The sequence below is a fragment of the Marmota flaviventris genome, chromosome 11 (assembly GCF_047511675.1).
Source record: "Marmota flaviventris isolate mMarFla1 chromosome 11, mMarFla1.hap1, whole genome shotgun sequence".
Lineage (NCBI taxonomy): Eukaryota > Metazoa > Chordata > Mammalia > Rodentia > Sciuridae > Marmota > Marmota flaviventris.
Genome location: NC_092508.1, coordinates 112,338,737 through 112,361,887, shown reverse-complemented (window position 1 = coordinate 112,361,887; position 23,151 = coordinate 112,338,737). Strand labels below are relative to the sequence as shown.

At 35.6% G+C, this 23,151-nt stretch overlaps 1 protein-coding gene across 1 annotated transcript in view; it reads left to right on the top strand.

Annotated features, from left to right (window-relative positions):
• Window positions 1-239: 239 nt before the first annotated feature.
• LOC139707673 (zinc finger protein 493-like) overlaps window positions 240-23,151 on the top strand; it is an 81,327-nt gene continuing 58,415 nt past the window's right edge. Inside the window, exon 1 of the mRNA XM_071619315.1 lies at window positions 240-646. Coding sequence (XP_071475416.1) covers window positions 240-646 — 407 coding nt within the window. The remainder of the gene's footprint in view (window positions 647-23,151) is intronic.

Sequence of the window (23,151 nt, the reverse complement as noted above, 5' to 3'; positions counted from 1 at the left end):
AGGTCCGGTTCGCTAGGCAGTGAGGGCGGAATAGTGAGGGGAGGACCAAAGTCTCGCGAGATCTCACCGCGTTGGCGGTAGTGGCTGCGGAGGAGGCAGCATGAGAGGTGAGTGGCGGGCTGTGCGTGGTGTGGAGGCCCTTGGGGGCTGAGGAGGGTGAGCGTGGCAGAGACCAAGGCCCCTGGCTAGGGGAGCGGGATGGGCATGCGGGTGGCCAGCGTCTTTGGAGGCAGTTCCCCATGCCCCGCGGCTGCAGTGGCACCGCCCGGTCTACACCATCTGTGCGGGGTGGGGTGGCTAGGCCAGGGGCCAGTCCCCCTGCCCAGTCAGACCTCGCGATTGGTGCAACCCCGCCTCAGTCTCCCAGGGTGGCGGGGTTGGCACTGCTGGCCATGGCAGCTCCACTTTGCTGTGTGCCAGGCACTTGTGCACTTCCATGCTCTGGCTGCACAGAGAGGGGCAGCTCCCTGCCCAAAGTTGCACTGCTGGGACGTGGTGGGATGGGGCTTCCAACACCCTGTTCAGGCCTGTGCCCCTTCCTTGCATCTGGCTTTACTCCCAGCAGTGCTGGCAGCTGGATCCCTGGGGTCCTGGTGGGGCTTCAGAGGGTGTGTCTGGGACCCACTCTGAAATTGGATGCAGCATGGTATGTGAGTTTGTTGGGGCAGTATTTTCCACGCCTTTTGTCTGATTCCCAGAAGGTCTTCCACCCCTAAACTATCGTTTTGCCCTGTGTGTGAGAGAGCAGAGGTGGGATTAGAGTGACCTTTGTGTGCTAGGGGTGGGGTCAGTAGCCCAATGAAAGTGGAATACTGGAGCCCAAGGCTTGCCTCAGGCAAAGGAAACTTTGATTCCCGTTGAAGCAAGTGATTCTAGTCTGCTACAGGTTGTTGTCAACCACAAAATCAAGGCTCCTCTCCTTGGTGTTGAACGTTTAAGGAGCCTACTTTGTTACTGGGCAGCGAGGTTCATAAATAACAGAACCTGCCTATACACATAAGTGAAAGTGGGTATGATACTTTCACTGACATGTAGAAGAGAAATAAAGGGAGAACAATGTATGATATGCAGTGCTGTCTCACTTCTAACCAGAACTTTCAGCTGTAGTGGAAGACAGCATGCATTCAAGTGTTTGCAACTGCTGCTAATGAAGAAGTTTGAGTTGTATTAGGATCTAGTTCAAACAAGAAAATCAAAGAGGGAGATGAAGATGGAAACTAGGGAGAAAACACTTAGCATTGGGATAATCTTATTTAAGCTAATAAAAAGCAGAGGCTAGATTGAAGTAGGGATGACATGCCAAGGTCAGTTACAGGCTGCCTCAGTGTATCCACAGGTCATACTATGGCCCTTGCATGGATCCCATTTCCCACCATGTTGCAACACATCCTTTGTGTCTTGTGCTTTGAGGTACTGCTACTTGAAGGAACAGTAATGAATTCCTTCAGTTACTAGTAATAAGAGTAAAATATTAACAAGATTGAAATTTTTTGATTCATTAGGGTGAGATCTATGTGCCATCTCATACTGTTAGCATATATACTAGTCTATGTATACTTGTTATAATTTTAAATTTATGTTGAGTTAATGTGTAGTGTGAAGAAATGAGCACTAATTTTCAATTTCCTTATTCTCCTGAAGCATCCCTTATTAGTTTGTCTTACATAATTTGAGGCAAGCTGTGGGGTTTCCTATAAAAAACTTTTAAATATTGTGTCTTAAAGAAATGCTTATTTAAAGTGGGCTTGATTAAACCATTTTTAAGATCAAAATTCTTGTGACCAGGATGAATCTTGATGATACAGATCCATCCCACCGAAGCATTGTGTGAAAACTAGATCCTGGCCCCCAAACACTAGATGCCCCAGGGTGTCCCCCAAACTCTTTGATAACTTTTTTTTGGGAAAATTATCATTTTTTCTGAAGTGTCTGACATATAACAAAGACATGGTCTTGGGTAGTGACACTTTTGTCAATTATTCTAGAATCTTGGGAGGCAAGGTTATTTCCTGTCATAAAATTTTGTCTGTGTTTGATGGGAATTCACATTAGAAATGTTGACAACTAACACTAGAATCATTTTATCAGTTTGATGTGAGAAAAGAGTTGGGAAGTGACAGCAGTGTGTAGAATAGCAGGTCTGAGTTGAGTAGAATATACATTTGTGTCATCACTTAGGGGCTGGGTTACTTATAGGGATTGGATTGAACCCATAGGCAATCTACCACTGAATTCCAGCCCTTTTCCCCCTTCTTGAAATGGGATCTTCTGAAACTCTTGTAGCAGTCTCAAACTTGGGATCCTTCTGCTTCAGCCTCCCAGATTTTTGGGATTACAAGCAAGCAGCAACATGCCCAGCTGTAATCACTTTTAAAATAACCATTTCTACTTACTGGTGTTCATATTAGCAAATTTGGGAAATGTAGATAAATGTACATATACCAGTCTTCATGGTATGACTCACTACAAATTATCTTTTCATTTGAAACACTGCTAGTTATGATAGAGAAAAATTACAATAAAGTTTAGCTTAAACTAGCTAAAGTGTAACAAAAATGTCTTCAACTTGATTAAGTCTAAAAAGGATATATATTTTTATTTTTAAAAATCTTGTAAGGTGTTTTTTGCTTATTACTATTGAAACTTGCTATGAAAAAAAATATTTAAGTAAAGACTTCTTGGAAGAGGATATATTTTCAATTGTAGAGATATATTGAATCTGTTTAACATTAGAAGTCAGCCAAGTTGAAAATAATTTATTTTTATTATTTTGAGGAAGTAAAATGTTCCAGAGTAAAAGACGTCAGTACTGTTAAAAATACTGTTAAAAATCATTCCTTTCTTTTCATATACACATGTTACTAAGTAAACTAAATAAATAACAAATTACAATGATTTTGAGAATGTTTCAGTTTCTAAGCATAGTGGATGTGTTTTCAATGGTCAAAACACACATGACTTTATGGTGTTTTACATGTGAGAGACATATGAGTTAGCTAGGAGGAAAACAAATAATTTACCCTACAATTCTGTGGTTTATAATTAAGGCATTTCATTGGTTTTTAAGATGCACATCTGAGATTGATGGAATCTTAAAATTGGCATGTTGTAACCACATGGCAGTTTTTCTTCTGAGTGGTACATAGAATAGGAATGTTCTAGTGTCTTAAAGGTGATGGCATCTCAGAGGCAATGAAATAGGAAATATATAAAAAATGTCAATTTATTGGTTAATTTTTAGCACCAAAAGCTATTCAACAGTGACTTGAAAAATGAAGATACACATTTCTTTATCCTTCTTTTTTTTTTTTTTTTTGGGGGGGGGGGGGTGGGTGGTGAGTACCAGGGATTGAACTCAGGGGCATAGAGCCACATCCCCAGCCCTATTTTATATTTTATTTAGAGATAGGGTCTCACTGAGTTACTTAGTGCCTCACTGTTGCTGAGGCTGGCTTTGAATTTGAGATCCTCTTGTCTCAGCCTCCAGAGATGCTGGGATTATAGGCATGTGCCACTACATTTGACTTCTAAATACTTCTGTCTAAACTAGAATTCTTTATTTAGAAGATTCCTATAGAGATCTTTCTCCTCATGTAAAACAAATGGAAGACCAGCGTTCATAAACATGAGTACCTTTTTTTTTTGAAAAGTGTTTGAGGGAAACAAACTTCTTGGTGCTTTTTCATGGAGAGCACATGGTGGGCAGTTAATGCATTTGAGGTTAAGTTGTTCAGAAAACACAAGCAGAATTTATGAAATATGGATTATTTTTGTTTCTTTCTCCTATTTCTGAAAGCTTGTAGGTCCACTTATACTTTTTTTAAGACATCCTTAAGTTGAATTTTGATGATTCATAGTTGTTATTGTTTTTATAAGAATGTATTTGAAAACATTTATTCTCTGTATACATAGTTTATGTGGGAAAGTAGCTCCATGATATATATTGGCTAGGAAGCCTGTAAAAGGACTTTTTTCATTTGATACTGAGGACACATTTCATAGGAAACTCAACCATATGAAGGTTACATACCTTTTTCCCTATAAGGACTTCGTCTTATCCATGTGTGGTCCTAGGTCCTGGAGCTTGTTTGAAATGCAGACTGGTGCTGTTGTGAACCTGTGGGAAGCACCAGACAACATATGTGACTCTCATGCTTGAGGGTATTACCAGCATTGCTGGACTAGTACAAAGTTTCTGATTCACTTGACTGGGTGTGAGCCTGAGAATTTTAATTTTAACAAGTTATCACATGATGCTGATGCTACTGCTACAGGAATGATACATGAAGAACCATTATACTAGAGTGCCCTCATTGTACATTTCTCTCCTCTTTCCTAAGTTCTTACTCCTTCAAATAGCTTTTTAAAAACAGATTATCATATCCTTTAACTTGATTGAAGGGGGGAAAAAGCATTTTTTTTGTTTTGTTTTGTTTTTTGCGATGACCATACCAAGATTGCTTTTCAGCATCTAATTTCAGAACTAAAAATCTCTTTAAAGCTTGGTTTTAAGTCTTATTTATAGGTGTCTCTTTCTCTTCTTTCTGTAAGTATTCTTTTTAATGTTTAAAAATTCTTTTAATATAGATAACATATTTTTATGGTCCAAAAGTTAAAATGACACAGGCATGCTTGGGAAAATCTGATTTCCAACAGCTCTCCCCCCCCTTCACTCCTGTTTCTTAGATAACCTCTTTTAATTTATTTTTCATAGATGTCAATTGTTTCCTTTTATAGTAGGAGAAATGCCAGTATACTATATTATTTTTATATAAAATGTAGCATACTATGTAACTAATTCTGTTCCATGGCTTTTTCTTTATATGCTCCTGAGATCTTTTTCTATTAGTATTTATTTAGAAAGAATATAATATTTGTTTATAGAAAACACTTTTTATCAACAGCTTTGTTTAAACAGCATCTAATAAGTACCTTGTTTATTTCACCAGCCCCCTTGGTGGGTATTTGGGTCATCTCTATGTTTATCACAGACCATACTGTGGTGAAACAGCTTGTATACATATCATTTTATACATGTGCAGGTACATCTGTGGGATACATTCCTAGAAGTGGGATCACTGCACCAGTGGGCATTGCATTTATAATTTTGTTAAATATTTCCTTTCTTAAGTATTGCACCATTTTGAACTCCCACAAGTACAGTTTCTCCTGTTATCCATGGAGGATTGGTTGTTTGTGGATACTGAAATTCAAGGATGCTTGAGTCTCTTTTATAAAAAGGCTTAGTATTTGCATGTAACTTATGCACATCCTCCACATACTTTTAAATTATCTCTAGATTTCATAGAATACCTAATAAAATGTAAATGCCTTGTAAATAGTTGTTATTGTTTAGGGACTATTGACAAGGAAAAAAGTTGGTATGTGTTCAGTATGACAATTAAAAAATATATATATATTTTCACCTATGATTGTCAAATCCAGTCTGGATACCACAGATACAAGAGGGCAGATTGCAGTGTATGAGAGAGTTCCTATTTTTCTGGCACCTTTCCAATGTACTATGTTTACAACCCTTGAATTTGTTAACAGTTTGATAGATGAGAATTATCAATATAGAGTAGTTTTAATGTGCATTGCTATCATTATTAATGAGGCTGAGCATTAAAAACTAGTTGTATTTCTTTTTCAGTGAATTCTCTGTTCATGTGTTTTGTACATTTTTGTTTTGGATTCCTTTTTTCCCTTCTCAATTTCTAGAAATTTATAAATTGGAGAGATTAGTCTTGTGTGATATAAATTGTAGTTTTCCCCAGATTTTTACTTATTTCATTTACCTTCACATATTTTAATATACAGAAGTCTTACATTTTTTTTCTTTGAATTTCACAGTTTATATTACTTATTATGGTATCTGGATATTAAGTCACTGAAACTCTTTCAAGATTTTTAGCATTTGCCCATGGTTTCTTTTAGTACTTTTTTGGCATCATTTTTATATTTAAATGTTCAAACTAGGATTTATTCTGGTGTTCAGAATGATGTGTAGGTTCAACTTTATCTTTTTGTGTGTGCCTGTTATTTTCATCTGTTGGTTTTAGAGCCCTTATTTGAACACTCTTATTGTATTTTTAACTTTTGCATGTCCTGAAGTGTCTCTGGGTTTGTATGCTATTAGTCTTTTTCTTCATGTACCAATATCACATTATTGGTTTTATAAAAGTTTTAATAACTTCTAAAACTAACTAGTTTTTCCTTCTTGCTTTTCAGAAAGGAAACAAACAGTCTTGTCTTCAAGGCCCTCCTGTTTATTGCTCTCTTGTGTGCACCCTGAAAACAGTGCTACTCAGCATTCCCCAAAGGCCCCATGTGTCCTATGATGCCATCCTTTCCACCCAGAATCTTCCACACCTAATTCTGCCACTTAAGATATGTTATACCCCCAGCCCAGTAAAAACCAGTGTCTGTCACTTCAAGCAGCTTTTCTGTGTTGTGGTGTGAGCCTTGGTAGATAGGACACTCCTTGAGAGAAACTGTTGTCTATAGGAGAGAATACCAGAACCCAGCAAAATACCTGACAATGTTCACATTGAGATGTTTGTTGAACAAACAAATGAAGAATTCACTTTGGACTTTCACCTTACATGTCTGGGTAGCTCCTCTCACCCATTACACATTAGTCTTTGTAGAATACAAAGACTATGCCTCTTTTCAATAAGAGTTATAAGAAATACAATAAATAATAGGGTGGATGTGGTGAGTGGCAGATTTTTTAATTACGTGAGAGGCTATAATGTTAAAACATTGAAAGTTTGTTCTAATAACTATTTTAGAGCCTCTGATGTGGATTATCCCTCATATTCCTTAGAAATCTTCCTTATGGGCATTATTATTATACATATAAGGAACAGACTCAAAGAGGGGGGCTGACATGACTTGCCCTTGGTCACAGGCAAGTGGGAGAGGCAGGGTCCAGGTGCACGAGATGAGTGTGCCATGGTGCCCAGACATATGCACTGAATGCAATCATTTACATAGGTTAGATTTGTAATAGTGCCCAACTTTACTTCCCAATTGTCCTGTTCTGTTAACTTCTGTTTTGTTCTGATTGATCTCAGATGTTCACATTCTCCAGGAGGCTTTCTCTAACTGCCTTTGATGCTGGCATGTGTTTGATAGAAAATAATCTTTACTTTTCTATTTTCAGGTTCCTAATGAAGGTGATAAGAAAGAATGTAAGGCAGGAAAATAATTAAATATTTTTACTGTGGTAAGTATTTTATGATTTTACATTTTAAAAATTCTTTAATTATTATTTGTTTAGTCTGGTTCATTAAGGTGTAAAAGGGATATATTATTAGGAGTGTTTGAGTTCATAGAACCTGTGGGTGGTAAGGTGAATGCCAGGAATATGGGCTGTTTGAATAATGATGTTTGCCTTTCTCTATCTCTTTGACTCTAATATTTTAATTTCTATTACCTTGTCATTTTAAAGTGTGGTTTTGAGAAAGAGATCCTATATTACATCTACTTGCAACATTCCATGAATTCTTTTCTTTTAAATAGGAAGTTGAAAGTATTTGAAGTAATTTTGGTGATATAGAGGCACTTCTTTATCTTAAAAGTTTGTTGTGATTTTTTATTATAATAATTAGAAAAATTTCTACCCATATAAAACAACATAATAACAAAAGTAAGTCCTCATTTCCTACACAAAGAAATGGCCACCATTAACACACTTTTGGAAACTTATTGATGTATATGAAAGTATACATAGGACTTTAAATAAAAATCAGTCTCTCTCTATATATGAAGCTATGTGGTCATTTTTAATGTGTTTTATATATCTCTATTTGTGAGTTGAAACTGATGTGCATAATCATCTGTGATCATTTTACTGGCTGCCTAGTTTTTTTTTTTTTTAATTTTTTTTTTAGTTGTCAATGGATCTTCATTTACATATATGGTGCTGAGAATTAAACCCTGTGCTTCACACATGGCAGGAAAATGCCCTACCACTGAGCTACAACCCTAGCTCTGGCTGTCCATCATTTAGAGGCCTCATACTTTATGTATCTACTCCTTTGATAACCATTTAGATTGTTACTTGTTTTTCTTTCTTGTGATTAATGGTATGTTGATGATAGTATACTTATTAATTTATCTTCTTAGAGGTATAACTGCCAGGTCAAACATTATACATTTTAAATATTGATAAATATGACTAAGCTGTTATCTGTAAAAACTATCCCCCCTCAATTTTCTTTTTTTTTATTTTTAATTTTTTTTTATTTTTAATTTTTTATTGTGGGTTGTTCAAAACATTACAAATTTCTTGACATATCATATTCCACACTTTGATTCAAGTGGGTTATGAACTCCCACCTTCACCCCATACACAGAATGCAGAATCACATCAGTTACACATCCATTGATTTACATATTGCCATACTAGTGTCTGTTGTGCTCCGCTGCCTTTCCCATCCTCCACCCTCCCCCCTCCCCACCTCTCCCCTCCCCTCCCCTCCTCTCTCTCTACCCCCTCCACTGTATAACCCTGAGGGTCTCCTTCCATTACCATGCAATTTCCCTTCTCTCTCCCTTTCCCTCCCACCTCTCATCCTTGTTAAATGTTAATCTTCTTCTCCTGCTCTTCCTCCCTACTCTGATCTTAGTTACTCTCCTTATATCAAAGAAGACATTTGGCATTTGTTTTTTAGGGATTGGCTAGCTTCACTTAGCATAATCTGCTCTAATGCCATCCATTTCCCTGTAAATCCATCTAAAATCTGGAACAAGACAGGGATGCCCTCTCTCTCCACTTCTGTTCAACATAGTTCTCGAAACACTGGCCAGAGCAATTAGACAGACGAAAGAAATTAAAGGCATAAAAATAGGAAAAGAAGAACTTAAATTATCACTATTTGCAGATGATATGATTCTATACCTAGCAGACCCAAAAGGATCTACAAAGAAACTATTAGAGCTAATAAATGAATTCAGCAAAGTGGCAGGATATAAAATCAACACGCATAAATCAAAGGCATTCCTGTATATCAGTGACAAATCCTCTGAAATGGAAATGAGGACAACCACTCCATTCACAATATCTTCAAAAAAAATAAAATACTTGGGAATCAACCTAACAAAAGAGGTGAAAGACTTATACAATGAAAACTACAGAACCCTAAAGAGAGAAATAGAAGAAGATCTTAGAAGATGGAAAAATATACCCTGTTCATGGATAGGCAGAACTAACATCATCAAAATGGTGATATTACCAAAAGTTCTCTATAGGTTTAATGCAATGCCAATCAAAATCCCAACGGCATTTCTTGTAGAAATAGAGAAAGCAACCCCCCTCAATTTTCATAATACTATTTTCAAAACCTTTGCTCATACCAAGTTTTGTTAATCCTTTTAATCTTTGCTAATCCAATAGGAGAAAAAAGAACATTTTTGAGGTAACATGTTTTTTTATTGGTACTGGAGATTGAACCTAGTGGCACTTCACCAGTAAATTAGATCCCCAGAACCTTTTGTTTTATTTTATTTTGAGACAGGGCCTTGCTAAGTTGGTGAGGCTGTCATTGAACTTTTGATCCTCCTGTCTCAGTCTCCTGAGTTGCTAGGATTACAGGTGTGTTCCATTGTACCCAACTATTGAAGAAAACATTGTGTTATTCAAAGACTTCTTTTATTCAATATTCTTATTAACATAAAGAATTCTCTTCCTTAAGAACATACTTGTGATTCTTATGTGTGAGATATTCTTAGGCATTAAATGTAATGAAAATATTTAAACATATTGAGATGTTTTTAGGTCTTTTGCCTTGATTTTAACCTATTATTAATATTTGAAAACTTGATGGTTGTGGATGTAGCTCAAGTCATAGCACACAAGCCTGGCATGTATGAGGCACTGGGTTTAATCCTCAGCACCACATAAAAATAAAATAAAGGTATTGTGTCCACCTTAATCCTTTATTTTTTATGTCTCCTGTTACCTGCATTTGTTAAAATTTTTTATACTACCTTTAAATAGATATTAAGACATAATTACATGGCTGGGATTATGGCTCAGTGCTTGGCATGTGTGAGGCACTGTGTTAGATGCTCAGCACCACAATCAATCATCAATCAATCAATCAATAAAGCTATTATGTCCATCTACAACTACCAAAAAAAAAAAAAAAGACTTTATTACATATTAAATGGGTTGGATTTTGTGCATTTGAAACAGTTTCTTCCTATATTAGGCATAAAGCTTAGTTTAGACTGGCATAGTAAGTGATCATTTAATTGGAAAGTTGGGTAGACAGAGAAGTTCAGTCTTCCTGTGCACAATTTAAGACTTTGTACCCTTTGAAATGGAACTGCTATGCATTCAGGGTGGTAGTACTGAGCTGCAGTGGGAGGAGAGATGCCAAGTGCTGATGTACAGTGTAGATGAGAGCCGCTCAGGGTTTTCTTCTGTAAACTCTGCAACTGACCAGGTCTCCCCCAGGGGCACTGTTAACTCAAAGTCTTATGGGTGGAGTTTTAGAAAAGGGAGGGAAGAGCAGTAGCTTTGGGGCACAAGGTTCATAATGAGCTCAGAGCTTAGTGAAACTCCTTAGGGATATTCCAAAGTTCTGAGAAATTTCCATCCCTCTGAGGAATTTCCTCTCTTCTAACACTGAAAGTTTTTTCCAGTGTGTGGCATGATGCAAATTTTTGTGGAGCTACGCAGAGTGAGTCTATTACTACAGAGTCTAGGTGGTGTCTTTAAATAGACATCCAGCATGGGAGTATGGCTGAAAACCACTATCCCCTTCCCCACACCTTATCTATAGCAGTGCAATTGAAATTTCACACAAGCTTTTCCTTCTTTGGTTTGTATAGAGAGGACACCTTGGTGAAGCTTGTGTTTGTGTATGTTAAACCCCATGTGTTTTGTTTTAGATATATTTCAGTCTGTTCTAATATAAGAAAGTTTTTCAGTCTGAACATTCTAGCAGCCATCACTCAAACATGAATTGCTGTCAATGGGAAAGGATATCTTCCCACATCTTCTCTTGGTGCTTGAAACCATCCCACTTCCTTTTTCTTTTACTTTAAGAATAGATAACAGACACTTGGGAATTATAATCAGATTGTATCATTTTTTATGGAAAAGTTACCAATTATTGCACTGCAAAATAGTCATTTCTTTCTAATAGAGAGTGTTTCTCTCCATGTCTCTCTTTCTCTCTCTCAGTTCAGTGCTCTGAAAATACCTCTTAGATGAATGAATGCTTTGTGTCATGCCCTGATTTAATATGTTTAAAAGAGACTTTATTGATAGCTTTTTCAAAAACCTATGTGGGAGGTGAATGAAGGAGAAAGATTATTCATTCAATGTGAAATATTCATAGATCTTTAGATGTCCACAAGGTAGAAGGATGGCCAATGTTAATCATCCCTACTCTGATATAAGTTCTGAAATGAGTATTTGCTGTGAAGAGTTGTGAACAGTGAGGATTTTTTTTGGTGGGCTGTGGATTGAGCATTGCACTGTGCTCTTTGTGTGCATTACTTCATTTTGTTCTCAATACAACAAGGACTCAGTAAAATTGTGAAGTTTGTCCTTGGGCATGTAGCAAGCATGTTTAAAAAAATAAAAACAAACAAACAAAAAAGTATCACTTGAATTCAGTTCTCTCTATCTCTAAGGTCCAGTGCTTTCTTATGCATACAGAAAAGGGTATTGGTAGAAGCTTAGAAAATTATATGCGACTTCAGAGGCTGCAACAGGAAGATAGATAGTATAAGGCCAGCTTCAGCAACTTAGTGAGACCCTGTATTGAAATAAAAAGGTCTGGGGATGTAGCCCAGAGGTAGTACATCTTTGTGTGGTTTAGTCCTCAGTTCCACAAAAAAAAGAAAAAAGAAAAAAAAAAAGGAGAAAGTTGTTTGAATGTTTCCATTGTTGTAGTCTAGATAATGGAAGTGTTGAAAAGACTGACAATAACTTTATTCTGTCATCACCACTGCCATTATTTATACTATCATCTTTATTTTTAATGTTCTTCAGCATCAACTAATGAAGTCTATGAGCATGCCAGGGTGGCTCATAGGCTTGTTTAATTCAGCAGCACTCCAAAATGAAAGGTTCATGCTGCCAAGTACAAACAGACATTCTGTGGATTGTTAATTTGGTTTTAGGAGAGAATGCTTGTTTTTCCTTCCTATGTGCTAATAAAGAATCTGCAAGATTTTCTTATAAACGTAATGGATTTTGACTTGTTTCAATCCATGTAATTGAAAAGAAATGGGCAGTCGTAATAAACATTTTTTCCTTTGCAGTGTTTGGTTAGTTTCATTCTGTAACATGCCAGCTAATTGTGAATTGCATGCTCTTTTGTTCTTTGCTCTTTTTACTTTGGATCTGGTTTTATGGTTGGTTTCAATAGGAATTTGTTGGTAGGAACATAGATTATTTCCCCATTTGAACAGATTGTGTGTTTTTATGGCAGAATATTCTGTCACAGGCAGAGTGATTCAACCAGACCCTTATGCAAAGGTGTTACTATATGACTTTGTGCAACCATTTTAAAAAAATAACAGTTTTATTGATATATAATTCCCATTACCATCAAGATCACTCCTGAAAAGTGTAATTCACTGAGTTTTAGTATATTCACATAGTTGTGTGCCTATCTTGCTGTCTAATTCTGAAACACTTTTGTCATCTCCAAAGAAGACCCATACCCTTTAGTCATCATTCTCCACTCACTCTTGCTTCATGTATCTATGAATCTCCTTTTTCTCCTTGTGGATTTCCTTGTTCTGGATATGTTATATAAATGTAATCATTCAATATATGGCTCTTTGTGTCTGATTTCTTAGCCTATTTTTGAGGTAGCACATATCAGAATTTTATTCCTTTTTTATTGCTAAATAGTGTTCTGTTATATGGATACACTACAGTTTGTTTATCCATTTATCAGTTGATGGATATTTGGATGACTTGCACTTTGTGGTTCTTATGATCATGCCGCTGTGAATATTTGTGTTTTTTAGTTGACTTATGTTTTCTTTGGGTATATATTTAGGAGTGAAATTAATGGACCATAAGTAACTCTGCCAGACTGTTTTATAAAGTTACTCTACAATTTTCCATTCCCATCAGCAATGTTTGAAGATTTCATTTCTCCATATTCTTGGCAACAGTTTGCCATGGTATTTTTTTTTTTCATAGTAGTCATCCCAACGGGTATGAAGTGGTATCTCATTATGGTTTGGATTTGCATTTCCCTGATAACTAATGATATTGAATATCTTCATGTACTTTTTAGCCATTATTTATCTTTGTTAGACAAATGCTTATTCAGATTCTTTGCCCATTTTAAAATTGAGCTGTCCTTTTCTTGTTCATTTGTAATAGTTCTTATGTATTCTGGATATACACAAATGTACTCTTACGAGATATGAGAAGTATAAAATTTTTCTTCTTCTTATGAAGCAAATAGATTTTTTTTTGTTGGAGTCCAATTTACCAGTTTTTTTGACTGCTTATGCAGTTTTGTCTGAAATTTTCTATAAGTTAAAAAAAAAAAAAAAAAAAAAAAAACAGACCTTATTTCTCAACATGTCCTATTAAAATTTTTTCTACAGAAACAATGATCATTTCTTTAACTACAAAATAGGCTAGAGATATTAGAAAATATTTTGTGTTTTCAAATATTTTCTTCAAATTTAATGGGTGAAGCCCAAATTTTCAAACCTGATATCCAGTGTACTTTTTTTTAAAATCAGAAAATGTCTTTGAGTGTTCTGCTTAGCTCAGAATGCACATGTTATTTTGTAAACATTTATAAGTGTTTAATGTATTCTGAGGACTTGACTGGGCTTTGAGATCCAGGGATGCTGGGAACATGGTCCTGTCCTTAAAAAAACAAGAGGTCATGTGCCTGGCTACAGATTTCTATGGAGTGTAGTGGCACCAGTGGAGGAAGAGGGGCACTGTCTGGGTGAGAAAGCCTCACAGGGAGTCAGTGCTGGTATTCTGTCTGCAGAGATGTGTGGGTGATCAGAACCTTTAGTTATAGTATATGATACTTTCTTTCAGACACTTGCTGTTGTGTGTGTTGTGTACCTTGGCACCAGTTACCTATTACAACAATATTTAGGGATATTGATGTAATGAAATGTAAATATCAATGTGATGATTTTGATACATAGAAACAAGACTGAAGAAAGCCACTTTTCTTTGACTTCTCCAGGTTTTCAAGAATGGGATCTTCCTACTTACTAATTAATTCAGTGTGGTGTGTGTGTGTGTATCTGAGTTCCAGCCCAAACCCAAGCAGTCTGTGTAATCAGAGCTAAAATGTGAGTTAAGGAGGAACAGCTATTTGGATGGAGAGAAGATTGTGTAGAGAGAGTGGGGTGAGTCCTGTTAAGGAATTTAGATCTTTCTTTAATAATGGAGATCCATTGATGAGTTTGGGTGTATGTGGGGAACATGATCTCTCCTGTTAACTGTACCACAGAGGATGGTTGTGAGGACTAGAGATAGGAGACTTGTGGGGCTGTTGGACTAGTCCAGATGAGAGCCAATGAGGACCTGAGCTAAGGCACAGATGATAGAGGTGGATACACAGACTGGAAATGTTTAGAAGGTGCAAGTTGGGATGCTTTGCTGCAATCAACCATCTTAAATTAAAAGGAGGATTATTGAAGAAGGAACATTTCTGAAGAAGGATTAAAGGAATGAAATGCCACAGAAGCCAGCATGATTTTAGGCCCTTGGGGGTAAAACATAACAGAGAAGGGGGCCATTTTCAGGCTCTCCCACAAGAGGTAGGAAAGAGAGTCTCCTCCCAGCTGTGCTTTTTAAAATCCCAAGAGCACTCTTTAAAAAAAAAAAAAAAAAAAAAAAAATATATATATATATATATATATATATATATATATATATATATATATATATATATATATTATTTCCTTTACTTGTTGATGAACTGTATTTTTTTTTACATTTATGTGATGCTGAGAATCAAACCCAGTGCCTTATACATGCTAGGCAAGTGCTCTAACACTGAGCCAAAACAACAGCACTGAAGAGCACTCTTAGCCTTGGGTATTGTGGCCCCTGCTCAGGCAGAAGCTTTGCTGGGAGTTCCTGCCATCATCACTAGCATTCCAAGAAGAGGGGAAGGATTGTGGAGCAAAACCATCTGTTTCTCTTTGGTAATTCAAGCTGGCTTGGGCAGTTGTTGAGATCTGAATAGGAAAGTTGAGAATACCTCAGAAGTTTGTGATGTGGATAGCCCACTATGACAGCATTTCTGTGCAAGAACAAGGTTCACAAGTGAGTAGACTAGAATGCAGAAAATAAACAGAGTTCACCTTTAGACCAGCTTTGTTTGGGATGTTCCTGTCCAGATGTTATGTTTTTGTGACTATTCCCCTCTAGAGACTGGTTATTTTCTTTGCTATGACTTTCCAGCATGGATTTTCAGAGGTACCCTTATCAGCTCCTAGGAAAAGTAATTAAAATTCATTTTATACAGTGCAGCTTATTGAGTTTTTTTGTTTTCTGCCTTTTTTGTACTAGGAATTGAGCCCACAGTGCTCAACCACTGAGCCACATCCCCAACTGTTTTTTTTTTTTTTTTTCTTTTTTCTTGAGACAGAGTTTTGTTAAGTTGCTTAGAGCCACACTAAATTGCTAAGGCTGGGTTTGAAATTGCAGTCCTCCTGCTTCAGGTTTACAAACCATTGGGATTACAGGTGTGTTCCACCAACCTGGTTGAACAATCTTTCTTAATGGCCAAAGAACAGTAGATGCTGTTTAACTGGTTCTTGCTCCTATGCTAGTGAAGTGTGAATATAAATTTCTTTATGCATCTCAAAGAGAACACAATATTGTACAGCAATTCTAAAAGGGTGGAAGTTATGTGGTTTCTGTAAACTACTTTTCTTGATGTTATCCATGAAACATCAGTGTGTTTAGCAGTTAAATAGAAATTTTTGTCAGAGGACAGTAGAAGGCTGGACTGGCACTACACTGTTACACCAACAACAGCATCATTCAAAAACAAGCATTCTTGGCTGGGAATGTGGCTTCCCTCACATGTGTGAGTTCTTGGGTTTAATACTCAGTTCCACAAACAAGTCACTATTCTATGTTTTCATTAATGAAATACAAAGTCATTTTTGGAGGAATGAAGTATAAATTACTCATTTATGTATCTTATTTGTTATAACATGGCATGAATCATTTGCTTATGTGATAAACACTGCTACAGTTAAGATCAGAATTGTCTTGAATATTTAATGTCACTTTAAACATGATCAGGATTAATAATAATACTGCTGGTAAGGCCACTCTATAGATGTCATTTTACTAAGGATCTTGATCTTGCCTAACTTTCCAAGATATAACAATAAAGGCTAGCTGAAAGCCAAAACTTGGAAGATAAATTGTTGCACACACCCAGCTCTGCCACTATGTTGTTTGTCCTCCATGCCAAGGCAGATGGTCAGATTAAGGTGAATTAGAGAAAAATAACTGTACTGAGATTAAATGGGGGTTACTCATGATGGGATGAATCCAATTTTTCTGGCAGTTTTGGTCCAATTTGGGGCCCTCTTGTTAAAAGGTTTAAGATATACTCTGTGTTGTCAGTAATGGGAAGTAGCTCAGTGACCTTGGACAAGTTATTTAAGGTCAGTTACACTCTACCTTTCTAAAATATTCTCCATTGTAGCATTGTTTTGAGGATGAGCACAGCTTCTGAATATAAACTGGTAAGCACAGTGCCAAGCACATTACAAATTAAAAGTAGATCTTACTCTATGAAACAGTGTTTTTCTTCAAGGTAAAATGCAACAGGAGGGCAGAATTTACTTTGGATGTATCATGAGGAACCACAAATTGGCTCTTAGCTTCAATGGAACTCAAGCTGTAGCAGGTATTATTTCACAATTTTAATTAAAATCAGTATCAGAGGTGAGATGTAAAGTTTCATAATTTTAATTAAAAGTGGTTAAATGTCTTTGCTTTTTTCACCAATTTACCTAAAGCAAACCATTTGCATTTGTAAAACTCCAAAAATCAATAAATATAAGATGCAATAACTGAATACTATGGTTTGTTTCATCTTTTGTTTAGTGGATATTGCTTCTCCATGAAGATGAGAATACTTGGATATTGTGCTTTCAGAACTTGTGTTCTGCATTCCATGGTTACTGAACACTCAGGATTAGTAGTGTTTAATGTAGATATGAATTTGGGTATGATGTGTTTAGAACACATGCAGAGGAATCATGTTAGTCAAAATTTACTAAAAGCTTATTGTTTAGCAAAACTCTTTGAGAACACAAAACATGACAGTTCTGAAAAACCTGAAGAAATTTAGAAGAAGAGTGACTTTCTAAGTGAATCAGAAGCACATGCCATCCATAGTTATTGCTAACAAGTGATTTTTATAGATTTTTGTGTACCTGGCATGGGTTTGTTGGATTCTTTTTTTAATTATTCATTAGTTATGATCAGTTATACATGACAGTATAAAATGCTTAAATTCATTGTATACAAATGGAGCAGATGTTGGGTTCTTTTAGAGAAACAACCTTAAAGGATAGTATCATTTCAAGGGAAAAAGATAGTGGAATGTTTACAAATGGATTCACTTGCTAAGGTGTAAAATGTCTTGTGGCAGAGCTATGGATGATTTTATTTGTGATGAATAATTAAGCTTGTATCTTCTATAAGATATAGTAATTTCCATTCTTGGTCCAGTTAAGTGAACTCAATAATGAAGAATATGCTGCTACAGAGTATTATCTTTGATACCAGCTGTTAGAGAATTCACTTAACATTTCCTATTTGTTATTGGTATTAAAAAAATCATTTGGGGTCTGTCTTTTCACATCTTTTCATATTTCTAAGCCAGAATGACCTCTTAGAGCTGGCAGACTTCATACTCACTGTGTGAGGAAGTAATTTGTAATCTTTGTTCTGAGTTCATTTAAGATGAGAAATACTTGTAATGTTGGAATTAAGCTGTTAGGATACAGTTCTTCAGTCATATTATCATTGAAATTTATTATTTTAACCTTTAATTAGGAGAGTCACTGTTCTTGGCTGTCTGTGGCCTGTTTCCATTGCTAGTCTTTCATCATGTGTTTTAAGTGTTTCTAAATCTTACAAATTATTCCAAAAGAAGACATGGAATAAGTTTGTAGATCGGTACTGTCAATTCTGCATGAAATCCAGCCCTTTCAACAGTGGCATACAGAGAGCACATGTGCAGTAAACATTTATTTGAATTAATGAATTGTTTTAGGGCAACTTGCCAAAGTAATGTTTTCAGTATTCAGTGACTGAGCCTTCAGTACTGGTAGTTCAGATAAACATTCAGACTTCATTTGAAGCCAGTAAACAGACAACTGTGCAATCCAGAAATTTGTTTTAATATTTTTAATATTTATTTTTTAAATTTTGGTGGACACAATGTCTTTATTTTATTTTTATGTGGTGCTGAGGATTGAACCCAATGCCCCGCGCATGCCAGGCAAGCACATTAGCACTTGAGCCACATTCCCAGCCAGTAATTTACTTTTACAATCGTGTTTATGTAGAGTAAATGTCAAAAGAAAAAGGTGTATTTGAAGCAGTTACATGAGTAAGTTTGCTATAGTGAAAGATTTTTGGTATGCTGATGGAAAAGGGACAATTTAAAATTGATATTATAAAATTCAGGTAGCTCTTTTTAAAGACAGTTTTATTGAAGTCTAATTGACATCCAATAAACATCATGTTTAAAGTGTATGATTTAATCAGTTCTGACACATGTGCACACCAAAGAAACCATCATCACAATAAGGAGAATGAACAGATCCATCACCACCTCAAATTTCTTTGTTCTTCTATCCTCAAGGTCCTCTGTCCCTTTCTCCAGGCAATCACCAACCTACTGATCTGCTATCACTGTAGGTTAATTTGCTTATTCTAGGGTTTTATGTAAATGGAATTATAAAACAGAAAATTCTCTCTCTCTCTCTCTCTCTCTCTCTCTCTCTGGTCTTTCACTCAGTGTAATTATTTTGAGATTTGTCTCTGTTTCTGTTTATATCAGTAGTTTGTTCCTTTAAGTGCTCAAAGTATTCCATTGTATGGATGTGCCTGTTCACCACTGACAGCCATTTGGGTGTTTCCAGCATTTGGCTCTTAGAACTAAAACCCATCTGAAAAACTGTATTACAGATCTTTGTGTGGACTGAGGCTCTCTTTTCTCTTTGGTAAATACCCAGAAATGAAATGAGTAGATCATGTGCTAGGTGTATTTTTAATTTTTTAAACTGCCAAAGTGTATTCCAAGTTGTTGTTTCCTTTTACATTCCTACCAGCAGTGAGTGAGGAATCAGTTGCTCCAAGTCTCTATCTTAAATATTACTGTGGTAGTCTTTTTAAATTTTAGTCCTTTAAAAGATACATAGTATTACCTCAATGTGATTTTTTAAAATTTTTTAGTTGTATATATACACAATGTCTTTATTTATTTATTTATTTTTATGCAGTTCTAAGGATTGAACCCAGTTACTTTTATGTGCAAGGCAAGTGCTATGCCACTGAGTCACAACCCCAGCCTCTCATTGTGATTTTAATTTGCATTTTCCTATTGGCTGATGATGATGTTGAGCATATTTTCATGTGCTTATTTGCCATTCTTTGGTAAAGTATCAAATCTTGTATGTTATTATTTATTGAGGTATTTGTTTTTCTTATTAAGTTTTAAGAGTTCTTTATATATTCTAGATACAAATTCTTTATTAGATTTGTGATATTTTGTCCCAGTCTGACATGTTTTACATTCCACTAGCAGTGTCTTTCAAAGAACAGATGTTCTTAATTTTGATGAAATTCAATTTATGAATTGTTCTTTAATGCACTTTTGGTATCATATCTAAGAACTCTTTGCCTAACCCCAAGTCACAGAAGTTAGCTCCTGTTTCCTTGAGGAGGTTTATTGTTTTCGGTTTTACACTTAGGTATATGACCCATTTTGAGTTAATTTCTGTATGTGGTGCAAGGCAGGGGTCAAAATTCATAAGTTTTTGTTTATGGGCATTTAGTTCCAGCACCATTTGTTAAAAATGAACATTGTCTCTTTGCTGAATTGCCTTTGTACCATTGCCAAAAATCAGTTTTTTGTGTACATGGGTCTATTTTGGCCTCTATTTTGTATCATGATCTACTTGTTTATCTTTATATCAGTACCACATTGTCTGAATCACTTTACCTTTGTAATAGTGTTTTTATTCCAGATTTTTTCTTTTGCAAAGTTTTTTGTACTGCTCTGGGTCCTTTGTATATGCATTGGAAGTTTATAATCAGCTTACCTGTTTATACAAAACAGCCTGCTGTGATTCTGAGATATTGAATCTATGAATCAACTTGGAGAGAATTGACTTCTTAACATCATTGAGTCTTCCAACAAATGAACATGTTATTTCTTCCCATTTGTTTAGATTTTCTTTAATTTCTCTCAGCAATCTTTTAAAGTAGAAGTCTTGCATATCCCTTTCAAATTTGTCTTAAATATTTGACATTTTTGGTGTTATTATAGTATGTTTAAAAAATTCAATATAAAATTTTTCATTACTAACATAGAAAAACAATTCAGTTTTGTATCTAGCTCTTGTATCATGCAGCTTCGCCAAACTCACCTTCTAGCACTAGCTTTTTTGGGGGCATATTTCATAGGATTTTTCTATATAGATAATCTCATTATTTAAAAAAATATAGTTTGAATTCTTCCTTTCTCACTTGAATGCCAATTTTTTTCTTGCCTCATTAATCTAAGCAGAATCTCTGGTATATTGTTGGATAGAAATGATGGGAGTGGTCGTCCTTGTCTTGTTCCTTATATTAAAAGGAAAACATTCAATCGTTTTTTATTATGCGGTTATGCGGGCTGTTAACTGTAGTTTTTTTTTTTTTTTTTTTTTTTTTTTTTTTTTTTTTTATTCCTTTTATGAGAATGAGACTGTTCTATTCCTAAGGTTTTTATTGTTGTTGTTTTTGAACTAAGAATGGGTATCAGATTGTTATTATTTGTTTGCTAATATAATGATGTGCATTGTGTTTTGAATGGCAAATCAGCTTTGCAATATTAGCATAAATCTCATTTAGTCATGAGGTATTATTCATTTTATATATTATTATAATTAATTCATTAAAATTTTGCTTGGGAATTGGATGTGGTGGCATACAATTATAATCCCAGCTACTCTGAGGTAGGAGGGTCACAAGTTCAAGGCTAGGCTGGGTAACTCAGTGAGATCCTGTATCAAAATAAAAAGGACTGAGGATGTGGCATTAGCCTAGCCACATTAGAGCATTAGCTTAGCATGTGTTAAGCCCTGGGTTCTATCCCTTTTTACAACCCCCACCCCCTCACAGGATTTTGCACCTGTGTTCATGAGGGGTATCCCAACCTCTTGTAATGTCATTGTCTGGCTTTGATAGCAGGTTAATGCTGGCCTCAGAATAAGTTAGGAAGTATTTCCTCCTATTCAGTTTTCTTATTGAATATGTATATTTTTTTTTCCTACATGTTTATTGGAATTTTCCAGTGAAGCTATCTGGATCTGGAAAAAAAAAAAAAAAAAAAAAAAAAAAAAAAGAGAAGATTTTCAAGCTACAAATTTTCTTAAATATAAACCTGTGACTAATCAATTCAGGTTTTCATTGTAGATGAGTTTGGTGGTATCTTTCTAGAAAATTTGTTCTCTTCATTTAGGTTGATGGATATATTGGCATATATCCTTTTCATATCTCTACACACTATGGTGATATCATCTTTTCCTTCCTGATTTTAGTAATATGTATATTCTCTCTTTTTTTTTTCTCATTAGCCCAACTGGAGGTTTCCACATTTTTTCTGTCTTCTCAAAGAACCAGTGGTTATTTTTTGTTTTTTGTTTTAGTTTTTTTGTTTGTTTGTTTTTTTGGGGGGGCTTAGGATCAAGACAGGGCCTTACACATGGTAAGCACACACTGTACTATTGAGCTATGCCCCAGCCCAAGAACCAGCATTTAATTAGTTTATTTTTCTCTATTTTTTGTTGTTTATTTATTGATCTTTCTGCTCTTTCTTCATTACTTCTCTTTTTCATTTGCTCTCTACATGTGATTTAATTATTTCATTTGCCATATTTTAAAATTTTTATACATAAAATATGGTTCTTTGAAGATTGTGATTTAAATTGTTTCCTCCCTGAGACATAACGATATTGAGGCACAGAGAAGTGTGCTGTAGCTCAGTAGTAGAGTGCTTTCCTCACACATATGAGGCACTAGGTTTGATCCTTAGCACCACATAAAAATAAATAAAGATTAAAAATAAATAAATAAAGATTAAAAAAGTGGAACTAGAAGAAACTAATGTCTGAGGTACCTTACTTTGTTGAAATCTGTGGAAAAATTTCTGAGAGCAAATCCTAAGTGTTACTTTTTTTGTCACTTTCTTTGCTTTTTTGCAGTGGCAGGGATTGAACTCAGGGATGCTCTGCCACTGAACTACATCCCCAGCCCTTTTTATTTTGGGGCAGGGTCTCAGTTGCTGAAGTTGGCCTTGAACTTATGATTCTACTGTCTCTGTCTCCCGAGCAGGTGGCTTGCACCTGTGTGCCCAGTTTTCCAGTGTTAGTTTTTTTTTTTTTTTTTTTTTTTTTTTTTAGATGGACACAATACCTTTAATTTATTTATTTTTATGTGGTGCTGAGGATCTACATGAGAAGAACATGACTCTCTGAGGACTGGAAGGTAAATAAAATTTGTGATTTCAAAGTGGTTTCCTGGAATTAGTGAAAATAGTAATTAAACCACATCTAATGCAAAGGTGGCACAGCACATTTGAAAGAAACCCTCTTTTATGATTTTTAGCTCCAGAATATGATGTCAATTAGATACTGCCTTTGCCTTATTGAGAGATTTGCATCCCCATGCAACTTTATTTCTGGCAAGGGTGACACTGACATAGCTCAGTGGTAGACTAGCTTTGTTTTCATCATGTAGTAATATAAATAAATAAGCCCAACGTGTTGACCCCATGCTTTATTTTACAAGAAAATTCTGGCTTAACTGCACAGGATATGTTACATTCCTTATCTACAGAAGAAATGCAGTTTCAAAATAATGTTTATTAGAGC